At 44.2% G+C, this 21,641-nt stretch overlaps 1 protein-coding gene across 1 annotated transcript; it reads right to left on the reverse strand.

Annotated features, from left to right (window-relative positions):
• Nucleotides 1-9,743: 9,743 nt before the first annotated feature.
• NCL (nucleolin) lies at nt 9,744-21,286 on the reverse strand. The gene is made up of 15 exons (XM_073589313.1): nt 21,129-21,286; nt 20,384-20,479; nt 16,709-16,928; nt 16,490-16,627; nt 14,892-14,981; nt 14,662-14,754; nt 13,808-13,931; nt 13,574-13,719; nt 13,362-13,488; nt 13,106-13,257; nt 12,539-12,659; nt 12,274-12,404; nt 11,912-12,044; nt 11,400-11,659; nt 9,744-11,322 (listed from the first exon to the last, which is right to left on the reverse strand). Exons 1-15 carry the CDS (start codon nt 21,144-21,146, stop codon nt 11,270-11,272), a joined length of 1,902 nt encoding a protein of 633 aa, XP_073445414.1. The 5' UTR covers nt 21,147-21,286; the 3' UTR covers nt 9,744-11,269.
• Between the last annotated feature and the right edge of the window lie 355 nt (nt 21,287-21,641).

Consider the following 21,641-nt stretch of genomic DNA (forward strand, 5'->3'; position numbering starts at 1 on the left):
TGAACTTCAGACATCACTCTCTTCTTCCACTGGTCAGGAACATACAACTTTCCACTGGGACAACGCTCAGGTTTGTCCTCCTGGAACTCTTCCAGAGCACGTCTCAAATCTGGCGAGATGGCAGAAAGAACTACCCCTTCGCCTAAGATGGTAGCAGGCTTGGTCACCACAGGAGAAACAGCAAGGAAGCTCCTAGAGAGGGCGTCTGCCTTGACATTCTTTGTTCCAGGAAGAAAAGAAACCACAAAATCAAAACGTGTAAAAAACAAGGCCCACCTAGCCTGTCTAGGGTTCAAGCGCTTAGCCGACTCTAGGTAAATCAAATTCTTGTGGTCAGTGAGGACCACGACTTGATGCTTAGCTCCCTCCAACCAATGTCTCCACTCCTCAAATGCCCATTTCATGGCCAACAGTTCCCTATTCCCCACATCATAGTTACGTTCAGATGGAGAGAACTTTCGGGAAAAGAAAGCACAGGGATTCATTTTAGATGTTACAGGATCCTTTTGGGACAAAACAGCTCCTGCACCAATCTCAGAAGCATCCACCTCTACCTGGAATGGAAGTGAGACATCAGGTTGCCGCAAAACCGGGGCGGAGGTGAATCTTCGCTTCAGCTCCTGAAAGGAAGAAACAGCCTCCGGAGACCAATTTAACACATCAGCACCCTTTTTAGTCAAATCAGTCAATGGCTTGGCAATACTAGAAAATTTTGCTATAAATTTCCGATAAAAATTAGCAAAACCCAAAAACTTCTGGAGGGCCTTCAAAGAAGTGGGCTGAACCCAATCGTGAATGGCCTGTACCTTGGCCGGGTCCATTTCAATAGTTGGCGGCGACAAAATAAATCCTAAAAAAGAAATCCTCTGTACTCCAAAAAGGCATTTAGATCCCTTGACATACAGGGAATTCTCCCTCAAGATCCGGAACACAGTCCGAATATGTTCCACATGAGAATCCCAATCCTTGGAGAAGATCAAAATATCGTCCAGATAGATAATCAAAAATTTATCGACAAAATCTCGGAAAATATCGGTCATGAAGCACTGGAAGACAGAAGGGGCATTAGTGAGCCCAAAAGGCATCACCAGGTACTCAAAATGTCCCTCCGGAGTATTAAACGCCGTCTTCCATTCATCCCCATGCTTAATGCGAATAAGATTATACGCCCCCCTGAGGTCAAGTTTGGTAAACCAGCAAGCACCTTTAACTCTGGAGAATAGATCAGAAATCAGGGGTAACGGATACTGATATTTAACAGTAATTTTGTTGAGGGCACGATAATCAATACAAGGTCTTAATGATCCATACTTTTTGGCTACAAAAAAAAATAAACCGGCACCTAAGGGTGACGAGGATGGTCTAATATGACCCTTCTCCAATGCCTCCTTAATATAGGATCGCATAGCCTCGTGCTCGGGTACAGATAAATTGAAGAGCCGACCCTTGGGAAATTTACACCCCGGGCTCAGTTCAATTGCACAGTCATAACTCCTATGAGGAGGCAGAGACGCAGACTCATTCTCACTAAATACATCATAAAAGTCCGCCAAATAATCAGGAACATCATGCTACTGAGGAGAGGTGGAAAACACCGGAGCCTCACTAAGGGCACACCGACAACCCCAACTCACCACAGACACAGATTTCCAATCCAAAACTGGATTATGAATCTGTAAACAGGGAAACCCCAGAACAATAGTATCATGCAGATTATGCAACACCAGAAATCTGCAATTTTCTTGATGGTCTGGGGCGACCCACATTACCACCTGGGTCCAAAACTGGGGTTTATTTTTAGCCAAAGGAGTAGCATCAATTCCCCTCAAAGGGATAGGCGTCTGCAGAGGTGTCATCGTTAATCCACAACATTTAGCAAAATCCAAGTCCATTAGGTTTAGGGCTGCTCCCGAATCCACAAAAGCCTTGGCGGAAAATGTGGACAGGGAGCAGATCAGAGTAATAGCCAGAAGAAACTTAGGTTGAACACCCCCAACAGAAAACGTGTGTGCAAAGCGTTTCTCTCGTTTGGGACAGACAGAAATAATATGCGAGGCATCTCCACAGAAAAAACATAACTTTTTACGCCTTCTGAACTCCTGACGCTGCTCTCTGGAAAAAACTCTATCACATTGCATAGGTTCAGACATTTGTTCAACAGGTGGTAACACCTCTCGTGCAGCTTTGCGTTCGCGCAAACGCCGATCAACCTGAATGGCTAATGACATAGAATCGTCAAGACCAGAGGGAACAGGAAATCCCACCATAGTATCTTTTACAGCTTGACAACCCCTTCCGAAAGAGAGCAGCCAAGGCATTATCATTCCAGGTAGTACGTACTGCCCACTTTCGGAATTTTTGACAGTACAATTCTGCAGAATCACGACCCTGGCTCAATGCCAGCAGGGTCTTTTCAGCCTGATCAATGGCATTAGGTTCGTCATACAACAACCCCAAAGCTTGAAAGAATGCGTTCACATTAGTCAGAATAGGATCATCTGGTTTCAAAGAAAACGCCCAATCCTGGGGATCGCCACGCAGCAAAGAGATGACAATTTTAACCTGCTGCGCGGAGCTCCCTGACGAGTTAGGCTTCAAGGCAAAAAATAATTTACAATTATTTTTGAAATTCAAAAATTTAGACCGATCCCCAAAAAATACATCAGGTGTAGGAATCTTTGGTTCAGCAGCATGTGAATGAGCAAGGTAGGCGGAAATTCCCCGCACTTCCGCAGCGAGCTGCTCCACACGATCAGACAATTGCTTTATCTCCATTGAGAGAAAAAAAAAAAAATTCCCCCTACGGCCTCAGAGATATAGAGAAAAAATATACACACTTTTTTTTTTTTTTTACAATTCTTTCCTGCTATTGAGTACCCTATAATCTGCGGTAAGGCGGGTGATTCTGTTATGAATGAGTCACCGTAGGAGGCAAAAGCAGAAATACAAGCTAAGTCCAGAAAACCAGAGAAGTTGGCAACTATCAGATTGCAGACCCCTGAACCTATCAACACAACTAGCAGTAGCCGTGGGGGGTTCCTACGATGCCCTAGACCCCTCGATCACAGTCGGAGAAATACATAGGCCTAAAGAAAGAAAGGGGAAATCTAAACTGCCCCAGAGCAGACCCCAAAGCAATAGGCAGCCCCCAACATATAATGACGGTGAAGCAAGATGAAAATACAAACACAGACAGAAAGATAGACTGAGCAAAGACGGGGCCCCAAAACTACCTAGATAGGAAAGGACAGGAAGGCTGCTGTCTGCAATCTGCCAAAACCCTATCAAAGACATAAGCCAACCAGCTGATATGAAAAAGGCCCTGAAGCAGCTAGGCTTCAAAAACTGAATCAGCACTCAGGTATTTTCAGAAGACAGAGCTAAATGAATTCAGCACACCCCAGCAGGGAATGGCAGAAATCCAGAAAAACAAAGCAAAAACAAAGTCAAAGCACAAAAGCAAAAGGCCGAGCAGCAAACTTAGCTTTGGAGGAGCAGGAATTCAGACTGGTCTCCAAGGATCCCACAGAGAAATCACCCGCAGGGCAGAAGGGCGTCGGCAACCTTATATCCAGTCCGTAACTCCACTCAGCCAGTCCTCATCATCAGCCTCAGGTGTTTGACAATCAGGCTCACTACCTTTCTTAACCAGAAGAGGGAGTTCCTCGGGCCTCAGTAATGAAGGGGAAAATGAACTCACAACACGCCACTATGTGAGGATTTTCCCATGGGTTTAAAAAACAAAATCTCTCCAGTTTCCTGTTTATTTTGGTAGCAAATAGATCAATCTCTGGATCACCTCACATGGCCATAACCTGGTTGAAAGCTGACCCCTTTAGGGACCATTCTCCCTGATGGAACTGTCAGTGGCTCAGGCAGTCTGACGTGATGTTGTCCATCCCCTTGAAGTGTAGGGCAGATAATGCCTGGATGTTCGCCTCCGCCTGTGTAAAAATCTGCCTTGAAATTTGCATCAGGGATTTGGAGCAAGTATCTTCTTGATTATTCACATATGCCACCACGACCTGGTTGTCTAATAGTACCCTTACGTGGTGGCCTTGCAGGAATGGTAGTAAATTCTGTAGTGCTTTTTCTACTGGCAGAAGTTCCCACACATTCGAGGACTCCTTCATTTCGTCCACTGACCAATTCCCTTAAACCACGTGGTTGTCTAAATGGGCCCCCCACCCTCTGGGACTGGAATCTGTGGAGACCACACTGGAGATGTTGGGAACCCAAGGCACGCCTTCCCGGACTTAGTCCAACCCCGTCCACCAGTGAAGGGAGTGTTAGGGCATAGATACTGCCGTATTTCATCATGAAACTTGCACTGGCTGTCGGCTCTCCTGACCTGAGCTTGACAGCTGCATAGTAATCATGCTCAGGTCAGGAGAGGTGCCAGCCAGTCCGTGCAGTAGGATTCTCACGCGAGAAATACGGCAGTGTGTCCATACCCCTTCTCTTGCTGAGATAGCGATCTCTCGCTCTTTAGAATATATCACCATAACTCTAGCATGAACCTTGGGCCCACTTCACTACTGGGATACTGAATGTGAGAGAACCTAGCAGGGACATTGCTTTTCTGACAGTCATCACTGGCTTCTGTATTGCCATGGACACCACTTTTTTTTCTCGCTTTTGATCTGGTAGGCGACATTCCTAACGGTCGGAATCTAGGATGAGCCCTAAGAAGATTCGTACTCTTCGTAGGTCCAATTTTAATTTTTCTAGATTCAAAAGCCATCCTAAGCCTTTTAAGGTATTTATTTCCCTCACTTGATACTGACAGTGATTGTATGAATTTCCCACTGAGGAAATCGTCTAGATAGGGGACAGTCTGTTCTCTTCTCTGAGGTAGGCTGTGACCTCTGATATTAATTTTGTTAACACCCGAGGTGCCACTGCTAGGCCAAAGGGTAGGGCAATGTACTGAAAGTGTTGTATGACCCCCCTCTAATGTCACTGCTACCCTGAGAAATTTTTGAAACTCTGCATGTATTGGCACAAGGCATTATGCATCCTTTAGATCCGAGTATTGCCATATAACATCCAGGGAAGAGTAGTCTCACTGAAGACTTTATCGACTATCTTGAATGTAGGGATCTTCAAGAATTTATTCAAATTTTTAGTTATCACCCTGTAGGAGTTGTTCTTTCTTTTTTTATATCAGAAATAGAGGTGAATAAAAACCTTTCCCCAACAATTCTAGAAGAACTTCTAGTAGAATGTTCTTAACAAATTCACAATCTCTGAATCTAACGCTTATTGTTCTGGCGGAGATGCACGTGGGGCCGTTATCACGAATCTCCCTGGTGGATAGGTGAGGAAATCCAGCCTCAGGCCCGAACTTATTATCCTGACCCAGACGCTGGAGGAAATTTCATCACAGGCTGGAAGGAAGAGGAGAGCCTGCCACCTAGGAAAAGGAGTCAGTTGGGGAGTCTTCTCTCCTGGGACGGACCACTGAACAGGAAATTTAGTTTTTTTTTTGGATGTTTCACCTATCTTCTTCTCCGACCACCCGCCTCTGGAAATTTTTCTTCCTCCAAAAGGGCTGCTTAAAGGGGCCTATTGAGAACCCCTTCTTATCACTCACCTTCTCCAGGATATCGTCTAGGGTCGTGCTGAATAGAAAGCCTCCCTTGCATGGTAGAGAGCATAACTTCCCGTTTACCTGCTCTGCGACTTGAGTTGGATAATGCCACAGCCCTGGCTGCCAAACTGGCAGTCTGCTGAGGCATCAGACATGAAAGCTGTGGCTCATTTCATCACCGGGGGTGTCGCTAACATGCAGTCTCTGGGAGCATAATCTTTTAGCTGGTCTTCTAGCTTATTTAACCAGACCATGAGTGATCTGGCTGTAGAGGTTGCTGCAATCTCTAGTCTTAATGCCCCTCCTGACAACTCCCACGTACCCATAAGGAAGGTATCGATCTTCCTATCCAAGGGATCCTTCAATAACCCTGTATCTTCAAGAGGCAGAGAGGATTTCCTTGAGGTCTTATAAATACCCACTTCCAATTTGGGGGCCTTGTTCCAGGACGTTGTTGCATCCTCATCAAAGGGGTATTTTCTCTTAAGGGCAAAGAGGGCCCTTCTCTGGTTTCTCCCACTCTTTGTTGATTAGGTCCTGTATCCTCATTAATGGGAAAGGTTTTACAGTTTCTGTAATCCAAAGTCATAAACATTGTGTCTTGTACCAACTTTTTAGTCTTCTGACCAACTAATCCCTTCGTGGCCCTTACTGCTCTCACAGTTATCTACTTCCTCAAGCGGAAAACAATGACCCATCCCGGAGTCACTTTCTGGCAAGGTGGAATCTGAAAGTCTTGCAAAACCACTTTGTCCCGAGTCTGTTAATAATACAGGGGACCTCTTATGACTGCGGGACATTTCTCCTGAGTACAACAGAGCTTTTTAGGCAGTTCTGAACTTCCATTTTAATGAGGGATCTCAAACTAGTCAAGAAGTTTGGAGACTCCTTTGAAACAGTCTCCTCAATACAGGCCTGATAGAACTTCTTTGGCCATGCCCTGGCTAACCACTGGCAACATAAAGTAGGTCCCATTATTGGTTTTTATGGAGCATTTTCTGGGGACATCCTATTACAGGAGAAAGAAGTAGAGCAAGAAATTACCTTTTACAGGTTGAAATTTCTCATAGTTCTCTCACCACTGTTTTCAAAGGAGTACCAGAACTGGAGGCAGAATGTCATCCAAAAGCCCTCCTCTGGAGACCACAGAATCCTCAGTCCTGCTGGAGCTGCCAACTAGATCTGGAATCCGGGGAGTCGTTGGTCCTGCATTCTCTGCAGGTATGCTGCTGCAGTATGGGGGGGCTGCTGTGGATCCATGATAGAACACGCGCCGCTGCCTGACCAGTGATCCTTCCTTAAATATAGTATCAAGGGGATCTGCCAGACGGCACACTCCTACAGCTTCCGGTATCACCCCCAGAAGCTTAGTCCCGGGTGAAAGGTCCCTGAGGTGGAACTTGCAGTTGGCGCCCCTTGACCGCCCATCCGGGACCCCATACTGTGATGGCGCTGCAGCCTAGGCTCCGCCCATCACCCCATCTGCCTCCCTGCTTGGCACTTCCAGGCTCCCAGCACTGCCACAGCAGACTGCCCTGTTGAAACACCGGACAACCCAAGTTTGGGAATACGGTTTCTTTATCCTGCCACCGAACAATAAAGTTCCCCGTCGAGGACCGGAAACCAAAGATGCAGAGGAACCACCCTTTTTATGTTGAAGGATTCCTGTCCTCAAAGGGCAGATGCTCACTCTCCCATTGGTGCTGTCATGGGTGACAGAAAAACCCTATTGTGATCAGTATAGGCTCAGACGAACAAATGAACCAAACCTAAAGGGAAGAGCCAACCTGAGAGTGAAAGGACATATTGCTATGCAGCTGTCAGGCTTGGGTTGGTAGAACCAACCGCCATGCCAAGCATTGCAATCCTCGTCCAAGTTATACAGCAGTCTGACTCATCCCTTAGGCCTCATACCCATTGGCGATTAAAAAAACGGTCCGATTTCTGGACTGTAAAAAAATGGGTGGAGTGTTATGCGATTTCTAATCTTTCCATCCGTTTTTTTCCCCAGCAACTCTTTTTCTACAGTCATTTAGTGTTCTATACCACAGAATGGTGATGTATCCGTTTAAAACGGATGGTCCGTTTTTTAATCGCACCCATTGACTTGCATTGGCGAAAATCGCAGCATGCTGCGATTTTTTTTCTCAGACTGATTTTGGATGAGAAAAAAATCGCAAGTGAGATGTCACCCATTCAATAACATTGGTCAGAGTACAATCAGATTTAAAATCGGATTGCAATTGTCCGATTTTATCGCCAGTGAGTATGAGGCCTTATACTGATTTTTGGGATACAGAATGACCAGTTTGTTTTTTTTTTTTAACACCATTCACTACACTGTTTAAGTGATAAGACAACTTTATTCTTTAGATCAGTACGATACAGATACCAAACTTATATCCTTATTTTGCGCTACTTTACACACCAAGACCACTGTTTTGTGGATACATAGGTTTTGAGAGATACCCATTTTTTTTCCCCTACAAGCAAAGCCACAAGGACAGATTTTTTTTTCTTTGCAGGATGAGTTGGGAGTTTTTAATATCATTTTGGGGTACATAACATTTATGCTTGCATCCTTTTTTATGCAGAAATCAGGGTAATTCACAAATGGACTTAAACTTTTCCTAGTGTGGAGTAAAAGTTTTATTGTTGAGATTTGTATGGATACAGTGGTTTTTGCACACAAACCCCTTTACACCCCCCCCCCCCCAACCAAAAAAAAGGGGGGGTTACATCATATTTTTAGAGGTATAGTAATTTTTATTAACCATGGGAGTGCTTGAAAATTCAAAGACAAGATGATGATTGCAGTTATATAACATTTTGATAGTTTTTTTTCCCAGTTGTCAGTTAGGGAAGAGTGGATTGTTCTGGAGGTGGTGATAGCCATTGCAAATTCAGAAATTTCAGGTACACATTGTTTTAATGGGTGCTTTTGGTGATTTTTCTGTTTTACTTTGTCCTTTGAGACCTTAAGGTTTGTTTAATTTGTGGTCTAATGCTCAGACAAGGTGCCACATTATAGACAGGCCCTAACAGGTTGCTATATCTGGCAGACTTTGCTGATTATTTGCTCTCCAGGTGCTATGAAAACCATCAGATTCCTGCAATCACATCTATAGTGGGAAAGTCCTCTCCACACTTCAGCTACAAGTGACTGGACCACCTAGAGGGTTACAAACTGCCAGGGCACAGACTATGCTTGAGCAGAAAGCTCTGTCCACACAATCTCCATTACGTAATTGTACATCAATGTGGAAATTGTGAACATACATTTACAAATGTCAGGAAGATTTACCTTATTGTGCATTCCTCCACTGCAGCAAATGCTGTAACATTTCCCAGTCATTTAAGTATAACCCAATTCAGATGTAAACAGTTTTCACAAAAAAATTCTGCAGCAATGTAAGAATTCAGCCATGACTTTAAGGCTAAGTGCACACGCAGCAGAAAATTTCTGCTGAAAAACCTGACTCCCTTCCCAGAAACCGCGTGGCGTTTATGCGTTTTTTTTTCCCCACACATTTTCAAGACGCATAGAACTAGCCAGAAACACGGAAAAATCCGTGAAATTAATGAGCATGCCGTGTTTTTTATTACTGCTGTTTTTACACAGGAAAAAAACTCATCAATATGCACAAAAAGTGCAAAATGCATAGGAATGGGAAGATTATTTAAAAAAACGCTGTGTGTGAACACAGCCTAAGTGTGCACAAGTTATGCAACCCTGCAGGCTCCCTCTTAATGTCTAACCAATTACAGCATATCCACTAAAATTGCCTGGTCGGTGCTGTTCCCATAAGTTGCAAAAATGCCTAATTTATACTCTTTGCCCTTGACATGTGTGTGTAGCAGGTGCCTGTCAAGTACTTTTTTTTTTTACTTGGTTGAATAGACTACTAAACTTTCCGCATCTGCGTATTAGTCAGCTTTTCAGACTTGTTCATATAAAGCAGCCAGTCACTGGAGGCATAACTGCAGAAAGGAGACCACAGCAGTCTGAACAGAAGACAAGGGGTCTCACTAGCTCAGGCCTCTTGAGGCCAAGCTGCAGTCACATTACTGCTCAGTGAAGAGGGGTTTAGAACTGCAGCCTTGCAGTAAACACTACAAAGACATGAAATGCAGGCAAGAAACCAATCCCTTACAGGTACAGACTTGCATTTAATTTTTTGCAGCAATGACTGGACAGAAGCTTTATTTACAATAGCCTCTGCATCCATAGAACACACGCAAAACAAAAGTGAGCAATTGTATTTAAGATGTGCACCACTATAATGTAGCCCAATGTGTCAGTATCTTCTAACTGGATAGCTCGTTAGAGTAGTTTCATCCCAGACATAGTGCAGCAAGACTGCAGGAAGGTACAGATCATCAAATGTGAGAATTAGGAACTACATTACTGCTGTAGACTTCTAAAAAAGAGGTAACAAGGTAATTTGTGTGTCCATCTACCCAATTGTAGAATGAAACCTACAATATCAAACCATACTCGCCTGGGTAAAGGTATACAAGATTTAGCTCTAATTACAAATAGCCTAAAGCTGTTTTTAGACATCACGCTTTACTGCACAAATATCTATGATTAAACAAGAGTGTGAAACAAGCCTTACACACAACTCCAAATATGGAGCATTCCTCCAATCTAAGACCATTTCTAACTAAATGCTACCTGCCTTTCAAATTTGTGCACCCTGGCATGATGTTTGATAGCATAGGTTTCTTTTTCCAATGGAGTATGACTTTCAGGGTGGATAGGCATACAGATTGGCCAACCGGTGTGCATTTTTGAAGTATTAGCTATAAGCAGTAGTGCAGCTCCAAATTCCTTTATTCCATATTCACATATACCTTTGCACACTGCTGCTGCGTTTGTACACCACTGCAGGCAGCACCTTGCACCTGTTCACATCTGACATTGTCAGGAACAGCTTAACATTTTGTTCTGCATTTCTGACATTGCCATGTACGCTTGTACCTTTACTGTAATGTGTAACTCCAGTAGTTATCAAAAGAAAGCTGCTTTTGGGGTAACTCCACTGACAGAAGCTACAAAATGGTTATCTTTGAGATGGATGTGGGTCCCACAAATGTGACATCTATCAAACATTTTATAGCATATCCAACCGGTATGCCATACGTGTCTGAGTCGAGATTACCATTTTAATCAGAGGGCAGTTTGTAGACCATTCAATATTTTAGATCATACACTAACTAAAATGATAAAATGATACAATGAACTGTTCTAACAGAATATTTATACTAATAAAAAACATAACCAGATGAGGTCCTTTAATCTGAAGACAAGCTGCTGAAGCACAAGCCAGAACATTCTGCATTTAGAGCAAAACTACAGGATTTGGAGGGAAAAATATAAATGTACAGTAGGTAAAACACACATTGACAAATTCAATACGGGGTCTCACACACACTCCTTTAAAAAAAAGTCCGTAAGATACAGTCACATTCCATGAAATGACAATGTCCAGGTGTCAACAGGAAAAAAAAAAGGTTTATCTCCACATTGGAATGTCCACACCAAAGGCTCTTCAAATGCTAGTTTAATTTGGAGGGGTACAGGGAAGGGAACAAGTAGCACCCCTCCTACCCTCAGAGTCCTTTCAGTAAAGGGAGATGGCTTGAGACTTGGATAGAGCAAAATCAAACCATTCAGTCATCAAACCTTTTCTTCTTTCCTTGTCCCATATTTCCACCTCCTCTACCTAAAAATCAAACAAACATTTAGTCATTTTGCCAAAAACTTAATCAGTAACTAGGGTGTTGTCAGAAATGGCCTTACCTCCAAAACCACCACGGCCAAAACCTCTGCCGCCAAATCCACCCCGGCCACCTCCTCTGCCACCAAATCCACCCCGGCCACCTCCTCTGCCACCAAATCCACCTCGGCCACCTCCTCTGCCACCAAATCCACCTCGGCCACCATCTCCTCTGGGCTTTGCAAAGTCTAGTGTAACTTTGTTTCCATCAATTTCCCCATCCTCCATTGCTTCCATGGCAGATTTAGCATCTTCAGCTGTAGAGAAATCTACAAAACCAAACCTGTGGGGGTGGGTTACAAGATAGAAGATTAGATGAATAAATGGGAATCAAATACATTTACTCTTACTTTAGCTCTTATGTTGCACTTTTCAACAATTCAACCCTCACTTGAGGGACAAAGCCAAACATGCTATTTTTTATTCTTCTCGTGCGAATCCATCACCAGCCACAATATAAATTGGCTGGAAGGAGCTCAATGAGAAGGTATTAGCACAATAGTATATCTAGCAATTTTTAGATTACAATACTTACCCCTTTGATGCACCAGTCTCTCTGTCTGTTGCTATTCTAGCATTAATAGAACCATCAAATGCTTCTTTTAAGGTCTCCTCTGTAGTGTCTTCAGAAAGTCCTCTGACAAACAGTGTTTTTGATTGAGTGGATCCTAAAACAAGTTCAGTAAGATTAGCAACACTAAAATTTGGGGTGGGAGACCAAAAAAACTGGCTGCAATTCTGCAGGTAACACTGTATAAATGGAAAATGACTAGTTTTTGAAGACTAAGCACCTTTGCAAGTAGCTGCAAGCAAAAAAGTTTTTTCCTACCACTTCATGTGGCATTATTCTTAGCACAATTAAACAAGGTCAAATCCTAATTAGAGCAGAAAATGTACCTCTTCCACCATGAGGACCACCTCCTTGGCTGATCTCAATACGTATTGTCCTGCCTTCAATCTCTGTGTTGTTAAGAGATTCTAAGGCTTCCTTTGCTTCTTCAGCAGATGAAAATTCAACAAAAGCAAACCTATGAAAAAAGGAAAGTTTTATGGACTTAAAACCAGAAATAGACTTGACAAATCTGCCTAGATCTCTAGGAATGTAAACCAGCCAATAAGAAATAGTAGTCCCTTACAATCTGAACTGGATCAAGATACTTACCCTTTAGGTTTCCCCTGATATTGTGGTACTCTAATAGAAGTGGCCTTCTCAAAGACTTCCTGCAAACTGTCTTCTGTAGCACTGTAGGACAAGTTGTTTACAAGAAGTACCTTGGAATCACCTTTCCGCAAGAAAAAAAAAAAGTGAAATATGCATTTCTAACACAGGCTTTACTTTTTTAAAGATGGAATTTGTGACTAAGTGAAGCAAAAATTTACATTAGCCAGCAGGATCAGAACTTGACTATCTAAATACGGTAAGTTTCCACAAAAGCATTCAGATTCTTTCATTTGTCATCATTTCCAGCCGACAGTCGTTTATACTATAACCGGAGGACTTCAGCATAAGACTAAGCATCCCACTGCACAGATTTTAAGTAGAGGAAATTTGTCAGCAGTTTTAACAACCTAACTTTTCACAGTGCAATACATGTAATATTGAAAGCATTTAGCCAAGAGCCCAGGACAAGGCACATATGCTTGCAGCACTTACTCCCAGCACCTACATAGCACTTTTAGTTTTGAGGACTTTTTATTTATAGATTTGTTACTATAAGTCAGCACCAACCTCCTCCTTGTGCTCCTCTTCTGCCTCCAGCATTCTTGCTTTTGTCTCCAGTGAAATCAACAACAATAGAGCGGCCTTCAATCTCTGCACCTTGCTGCTCTTCAATGGCTTGATTTGCCTCCTCCTCAGAGTTGAACTCTACATATGCAATCCTAAATTAGATCACATGATTAAATAGGCATGCATTGACCAAAAATGCACAGCATCTTTTAGTTTACAAAGAGGAACCCCCACACTACCCATAACATTAACTTACCCTTTACTAGATCCATCTTTTCCAACAGGAAGGCGGACGTCTTTGGCATTCTCAAAGATCTTTAGCAACTCTTCAGCACCTGTGCTATAAGGCAAATTCTTCACAAACAGAGTTCTTGAATCTCTTTCTGCCAAGCAAATGGTGATCACACGAAAAGGTTAATTAAGAGCAAATAAACTGCAAGTACACAACACCTGTAAACAGACAAATACCTTTCCGATTTTCAACACTGCTGGTCTTTTCCTCAGGGTTATTTGGCAGCTGTATTTTAATTTCAAAACCAAGAACAGTTTCTCCAGATAGTTTAAGTGCCTTTTGAACCTCTTCTGCAGAAGAGAAATCCACATAGGCAAATCTCCTAGAGTACAAATTGAAGGTGGTTAATAGGTGGTCTGGTAGAGGTCAGGTTACATTACCCAAGAATGAATAACTTAAGATACACCTACCTCTTACCACCAACACGGACATCCTGCACATTTAAATCATTCTCTGTGAAAAAGTCTTTAAGAGCAGCCTTTAGTTCATTGAAGTCCTTAGATGCATTCAGGTTCCCAACAAAGACTGAGAATCCTTATAATCAAGAGGAAAAAACAAAACTGTAAACATTTGCTCTTTGACATGTCAACGAAGGGAAAATTAAAGGTGGTGCAACACAAATGGCCACTAGTGGGTCTACAGGTTTACATCAGAATACTGCTACAGCTTAGATTAAAAAATACAAGCTTAAGAACAGGGTGTAATGATGGAAACCATTCCTAAATGACAAACTATAATGGGGTTTTTCAGGTTTCTTCATGGTGGCCAGCAACAGACAACTGGGCAATCTTATACCTTGCTGCAGCTAATAATGCACCATTCATCTATATGAAAACATTGCGCTGTGTTCCAGTCAGGGCATACGTCCAAAATGTCCCACAAAAAAAGGGGTCCGGACGCAAGGACCGGCGGGGCCATAGACTGGCAGAGTAAACATGCACTAATGTGCACCATTTTCAGGAGAGTCCGCCTACAGGAGGCGGATACCCAGATGCAGTCTACTACATCAGTGTCTGCTTTCAGCAGGCAGACCATGCCAAAAATGGTGCACATCAGAGAGCATGTTTGCTGTGCCGGCACTATGAGCCTATGGCTCTGCCGGCACAAACATCCAGACTCAGTTATGCGGGGAATTTCAGATGTATGTCTTAAAGGGACACACAAACGTAATGTGAAAGCACGCCAATACGTTTCATGTCCACTATATGAACTTTGTCCTGTCAGTGACACGTTATCTGCAGTAGCAATTCCTCACTGTTAATACCTTCAGCTGCTTCAGTCTTCTGGATCTTTTTCTTTTCTGGAGCACCTTTTTTTGGCATTTCTTTTTTGCGCTTTCCAGAATCCTTTACAGGTACTGAAAAGAAAACGAACATTAAAAAAAAAAAATAAATAAATATATATATATATATATATATATATATATATATATATATATATATATATATATATATATATATATATTCCACAGCCTACAAGAATTTTATTACACACCTTCCTCCTCATCGCTGTCGTCATCATCGTCATCTTCTTCAGATTCTTCCTTTTTAGATGCAACAGGAGGGGATGTTGCCATTGCCGCATCTTCATTAAAATTGAGGTATTTGATTAGGATACAAAATCAAACGAATACGCAAATGTGAAAGTCTTTGATGGTGAATAATTAGTGGTTCTAGCAGTTCTGAACCTTTGATCGACTGGATGTCAACATTCCTCCTGCATTTACCTTTATTTTACCAGTTCACAGCATCTATAACATTTTGACCTTTGTATTTGAAGCAAGCAATTTTGCAGAAAATCTTGGCAGCTAGAGGGCACCCCCTTTTATTTCCCCTGGGTGCTGGCTGGAACTAGAGCCTGGGAATCAGCTGCAGCCCTGACTTCATGTTCAGTTTGTTTGAAGGCGGAGACTGACGCCAGCTGACTGCGTCCCGGCGTCACACAACCACATCACAGCCTCGGGTAGACCGAGCGCTGACAAGGGAACGAGTATAAGTGCTATTTTAGTGTGGTCGAACATTTAGTTTAACAGGTTGTCTTAGCTGTGGACATCCCCTTTAAAAATATGACCCTGCCAAGCTTTTATCCAAAGCTATTCGATCAACCCTACCCAGAGCCTACAGTACCATTTATCCCAGCAGTAATTATTGCTTATGTTGCCTAAATAAGCAAATGGGGTAGATTAAGATTAGTCGTTGCACAATAAAGGACTAGCATGTCTAAAGTACCCAGTCACACACAGCGATCTCGCTAGCGAGTCACAAGCGAGATTGTGGTGTGTGACACTTACCAGCGACCGGCCCCCGTCGGGTATCGCGGATCGTCCTGGAATGGCCAGGACATTTTATTGATCGCTGGTCTCCTGCTGGCCAGCACACATTGCTGCGTGTAGCAGGCAGGAGACCAGCGAGCTGGCAACTAAGGTACACATCGGGTTTCTAAGCAGGGTGCAGCGATTAGAAACCCGATGTATACCTTAGTTACTAGCACGCTGGTGCAGGGAGCTGGTAACCAAGGTACACATCGGGTTTCTAATATACAGATTGTGTATATTAAAGGGGATGCAGCCCTCTAATGATTAAGTTACTTTGGAAACTAAGCACATCAGTAACACTTCATTCAGTATTAAGTCAAGTAATATAGTCATCATTTGCGCTATTAGTGCGAGAGATTATTTTTTTTAACCACCATCTGCTCTTAATGTGCAGTTTAAAAAAAAAATAGAGTTTCTTTAAAGGAGTTCCTCACTAAAGGAAACAGAACCCAGTACGCTTTAACATACCCAACATAACCAGATACTCAGCCTCCCCAGGTCCAGTGCTGGTTGTCAGCTGCTACATCATTTAAAAAGCTCACGTCACCACTGGAGCCAGAACACCGACTAGAGCAGCGAAAGTGACCACATTGGACCTGGGGAGTACAAGCACCTGCTCTCACATACATAAAAGCATTTGGAATCCACTTTTATTAAAGTGGAAAATACATTTTAAAAAATCTATTCAAAAGAACAAACTGCATAGCAACACTTAGAACTGACAGCAAACAAGATGCCCATTCTCTTTACAAAGCTGAGGTGTATTCAGGAATCATACCCTCATCATCCTCGTCGTCATCCTCCTCATCGTCATCTTCTTCCTCATCCTCATCATCCTCCTCCTCCTCCTCAGATTCTTGCTTTTTAGCTACATGTTTTTTGGCAGCTGGCTTCTTGGCAACTGGTTTTTCTTCCTCTAGAAAGGTTAGAAAAAAAAAGTTAGCACTCTACAAGTTTACTTAAACTCTTTCCAAATGTAAATTAACCAAATACATACCAGACTCCTCTTCTTCCTCCTCATCATCGTCGTCGTCATCATCCTCCTCCTCACTTTCTTCCTTTCTTGCTTTTTTTGCCTTCTTACCATTCTTGGCTGCAGCAGGAGTGGCACGCTTTTTACTAGGCGTGGCTGCAGCTTTAGCTGGAGTAGCAGCTTTTTTCCCTGGTGTTGCCTTGGCTGGAGTAGTAGCTTTCTTAGAGGGAGTCTTCACAGGAACCTCAATCCATTAAAAGATAGCCAAGTGTTAGAACCAAAATGTCAATCTGACAATTTCACAGATCTCTGATGGCCAAATGCAGTGGTGAGTGAAAAATACAAATCATGTCATGGGTGAAGATTCAGTATAATCTGACATATTTGAACTCCTGCTTTTTCTGATATTTTGGTCCGGTGGGCGGCACCATTAGTGACTGACAGCTACTGTTGTATGCATTCTTATATGAAAAAAAAGCTGATCGTTACGAATAGTTGTCCACCGGACTAAAGCTCCTGAAAGAGCAGAAGATTACAATGCAAGTTATAATGAATCTTTTCTCACAAAGAGGAAAAACATTAAACAGCACATCAGTTAAGCAGATCATCACTGAAATCAGTATTAAGTCCCATAGTAAAAATCATCATCTGCGCTGTCATTTATAAAAACCTCTCACCAATTCTATGCACTTTATACACTCACAGATTGCAGTAGGAAGCCCTGTTCAAATAACTGTATGGAGCCAGACACCCAATGGTTGTCAAGGGTCCTTTCTCAATTAGGTGAGAAGGGCTTACATGAAACCAAGTAAAATAATGGTAGAAATGTGATTAATATATTCCAAGCTTCTGTGTGAAAATTGGCAAAGCTGGGGAGAAATGGAGCTACACCCGCTTGTCTACTTTGTGACAAGCTGTGGTTTTCCTTAAGCCATAGGTCCCAGTCCAGACTTCATGAATCAAGCCCCAAGTGTTAAAGGAGTTGTCCACTAGGACAACCCTTTTGTCAATATTTGGGGCAGATAAAGTTAAAAAAGCCTATACTCTCCTCCTGTGCCAGCGCCGTTCCAGCAGTGTTGGTGGTCCTGGGCGCTCTCATGCGATTGTTGGGATCTCTTCACGTTTAAAGGGAATCTGTCACCCTTTTTATCCCCTATTAGCTGCCGGCATAGACATCGGGGGCTTATATACAGCATTCTGTAATGCTGTAGATAAGCCCCCGAAAACCTGAAAGAAAAAAAACACGGCGCCTCCCTTCTTCATGCGATGACGTCCTCTTCTCCTGTCCTGAAATGGCTCCAGCGAAGGCGCATTGCTCTGCCATGTTGAGGGCAGAGCAGAATTCTGCAGTGCGCAAGCGCCAGACCTCTCCCAATGCCTGCGCACTGCAGGACTCTGCTCTGCCCTCAACAGGGAAAAGCAGTGCGCCTGCGCCATTACAGGATGGGGGAAGAGGACATCATCGCATGAAGGGAGGTGCCGGACAGGACGGCGACACCCATCGGACCGGACCGCCCACCTCGGTGAGCATAATTTAACGTGTTTTTCTTCTTTCAGGTTACATCGGGGGCTTATCTACAGCATTACAGAATGCTGTAGATAAGCCCCCGATGTCTATGCCGGCAGCTGCAAGCCAAAAAAAGGGTGACAGATTACCTTTAAGACGTTGAAAGGTGGAGACCGCGACGCCAGCACTGACTGTAAATCAAGAGCCGCGGAGACACCATCACATGTTTCTCAACGCAAGCAATGACTAGCCAGGTCTTTCACCGGGAAGGAACAACCACGGGAAGGGCAGTCTCCAATGAAGGAAACCACCTATGCCAAGACATGGTATCTATCCAGAGACAGCTGTTTCAGGGTATTGCCCCTCATAAGTGTGGAGTAGGAAACTGGCTAGGAGCAATGCCTAGTAAAAGACTGAAAAATGAGGATGAATGAACTCATGGAGATCAACATCCAACACTGCGGAGACACCATCACGTTTCTCAACGCAGTGATGCTAGAGCATTGCCCCCATCCCTTATGGGAAATATGCAAAAACATGTAAATCAAGAGCCGCGGAGACACCATCACGTTTCTCAACGCAAGCAATGACTTGCCAGGTCTTTCACCGGGAAGGAACATGTTTTTGCATAATTCCCATAAGGGATGGGGGCAATGCTCTAGCATCACTGCGTTGAGAAACATGTGATGGTGTCTCCGCAGTGTTGGATGTTGATCTCCAGGAGTTCATTCATCCTCATTTTTCAGTGTCTTTTACTAGGCATTGCTCCTACTAGCCAGTTTCCTACTCCACACTGATGAGGGGCAATACCCTGAAACAGCTGTCTGTGGATGGATACCATGTTTTGGCATAGGTGGTTTCCTTCGTTGGAGACTGCCCTTCCCGTGGTTGCTCCTTCCCGGTGAAAGACCTGGCTAGTCATTGCTTGCGTTGAGAAACGTGATGGTGTCTCTGCGGCTCTTGATTTACATGTTTTTGCATATTTCCCATAAGGGATGGGGGCAATGCTCTAGCATCACTGCGTTGAGAAACGTGATGGTGTCTCCGCAGTGTTGGATGTTGATCTCCATGAGTTCATTCCGCCAGCACTGACTGGACACCAGGCACCATGTGTCATACAATTGCACGAGAGCCCTGGGACTGAGCGAGTATAGGCTTTAATTTTATCTGCCCTAAACACTTATATCAATGTGTCCTAGTATTGGACAACACCTTTAATGACATGGTACTTTTTCTAAAGATTTAACCATATTATACAGATCCTTTGGGTATTTAAAAGGATTTTTCAGCCAAATTCCTAGATAAGGTCACCAATAATAGACTGATGGGGATGGTTCATCACATCAGTGACAGCAGTATCCGCATTAGAGCCAGTGGTTACAGGTACTGCTCACTATTCAAAGTGGTGACTGAACAAGGACCGATGCCACCCCTATGCCCGATTGCCAAATGTTGCCATGGGGGAATACAAAAAAAAAAAAAAAAAAAAATTCAAGCGAACCCATCTCCAGGTTTGGCAGCTATAAAATGCAGCCACCGCCTTTCAGGGCTTCTCTACCAGAATTCTACAGAGTGGGCCATTTATAGGGTGGTGATATCAATTTTCTGTTTGTAGCACATTAGTATATGGGAGGGGGACTTTTCAAGATGGGTGGCGACCATTGTGAAGTCTGCTCACCCAGGTGTAACCATGTAAATGTCCCACACAGGTGTATCGATATAAATGGCCCACCCTGTAGAGTGCTATAAATAAGCCCCCCGTCCGACCTGAAAGATAAGGAAAAACAACTCATACTCACCTGGGAGGGTGATCCATTCCGATGTGTGTCACAGGTCCGGCACCTTCCATCTTATGATCGCTGCCCTCCTGCATGTTTCATGGCTCCCTGGCATCGCGCTCCTGTGCTGGCATACTTATCTGCCCTGTTGAGGGCAAATCACTGCACAGGTGCTGGGAAAGGTCAGAGTGGCTGTGTATACCGCAGTACTTTGCTCTCCACTCAACAGGGCAGATAAGTACACCAGCGCAGTGCTGAGGAGACTGGATGACGCAGAGAGGGCTCATCCACATCGTGTGACATACAGCCAGGATAGGAAAGTCTCCATTCACTTCAAGCAACCAACTTTATAAGAAAAGTGACCAATAGACAACCTAGCGAAAAGCCTTCCTGGCCAGTGGTGGCAGAACTCACCAGCTCTTCTTCGCTCTCCTCCATCTCTTCGTCCTCACTGGAGTCCTCCTGCTTGGGGGGAGGGGCCTTCTTAGGTTTGCCTTGTGCTTTTGCTCCCTTAAACACAAAATAAGCCAAATAATTATCAAATGCACAGGAAAATATACATATAAAGCACAATACAAGCGCACACCGAGCCGTCCACGTGATGTGCCACGGAGGGAAATGATGAGCCCGGACACGGGAGCGGCCATGAGGAGAACACGTGCGGGGGGTGACACCATGTGCCGTCCGATCACCCATGCGGCATCTCCCTCCGCGGCCACGTGGAACACCCCAGTGCACAGCGAGCGTGAGGGCGGAAGTGAGGCCGCAGACTACAAGAACAAGCGGGAAAACAAAATGGCGCCGTTAGGGCCGCGCAAGCCTCCTCTAATACTATCCGACCCCTCCCGGCAGGTAACACTCACAGGCGGCCTCTGCCCTGTCGCCGATACCGGCTACGCAAATGCAGACGTCAGCGGTCGTAGCGCGCGCTATTCTCTGTAACACGCATGCGTACTACGAAACTCCTTTCTTGTAGCTGCGAGCTACCAGGCCACAGAAATCTGCCCCGTCTCTAAGACGCTACCGTCTGTGTACAGCCACGGCCTATAGTCAGCCGAGCGCGCACTGCACAGATGTACACCAATTAATGGTAAAGGCACCTAAATGTAGGCGATGTTAATCACATACTTAGATACTACCTCCCCGCGCGCGCACTTACCTTAGCTAATTTCACCATGTCGGCGGTGGCTGTGTGGTTCCCGTGGATGTATGGATCACGTGCCTGAGCTGTTCAAAACGACACGAACTGCCTGTGACAAGAAACCGAGTGGTGGCGAGGATCTTGAGAAGGCGCTAATAAAGGCTCTGTGTCACGTGTTCACCTCCAGCCAATCCGCGATAGACGAAAGAAGCAGTCTCCGCCCCTAACTCTTTCTGCGCTTCTGATCCTGTGCGAACGTGTGACCAATGGCAGCGAGAGATTTGATTTGGAACGCACACCTCCAACCAATGAGGCTGCGAGACGCTAAAGGGACCTATGAACGAGCCGAGCGCGACGCTCTTAGTGGCCATTTTGGGTTTACCTACCATGTGGTTCTCACTGCCTGCAAGATGGCCGCGAGGTGGGGGATTCCCACGTGGGTATTCCTTTCCGCGCAGTGCCGCTCTTTGTCGCTTTAGCAGGTGCCGGGACTGTTCCGGGAGGCAGCACGTCTTTATATGGTTCTGTGTG

The sequence above is a fragment of the Dendrobates tinctorius genome, unplaced genomic scaffold (genome assembly GCF_039654945.1).
Source record: "Dendrobates tinctorius isolate UK_male_01 unplaced genomic scaffold, ASM3965494v1 ptg000107l, whole genome shotgun sequence".
NCBI lineage: Eukaryota > Metazoa > Chordata > Amphibia > Anura > Dendrobatidae > Dendrobates > Dendrobates tinctorius.

What these genes read in the sequence shown, in the direction of transcription:
- NCL (XM_073589313.1), bottom strand. An exon ending in TGACGACGAGGATGATGAGG is followed by an intron (nt 14,982 to 16,489) that starts GTATGATTCCTG and finishes ATTTTAATGAAG; the next exon opens with ATGCGGCAATGGCAACATCC. An exon ending in GTCCGTGTTGGTGGTAAGAG is followed by an intron (nt 13,720 to 13,807) that starts GTAGGTGTATCT and finishes TTTGTACTCTAG; the next exon opens with GAGATTTGCCTATGTGGATT.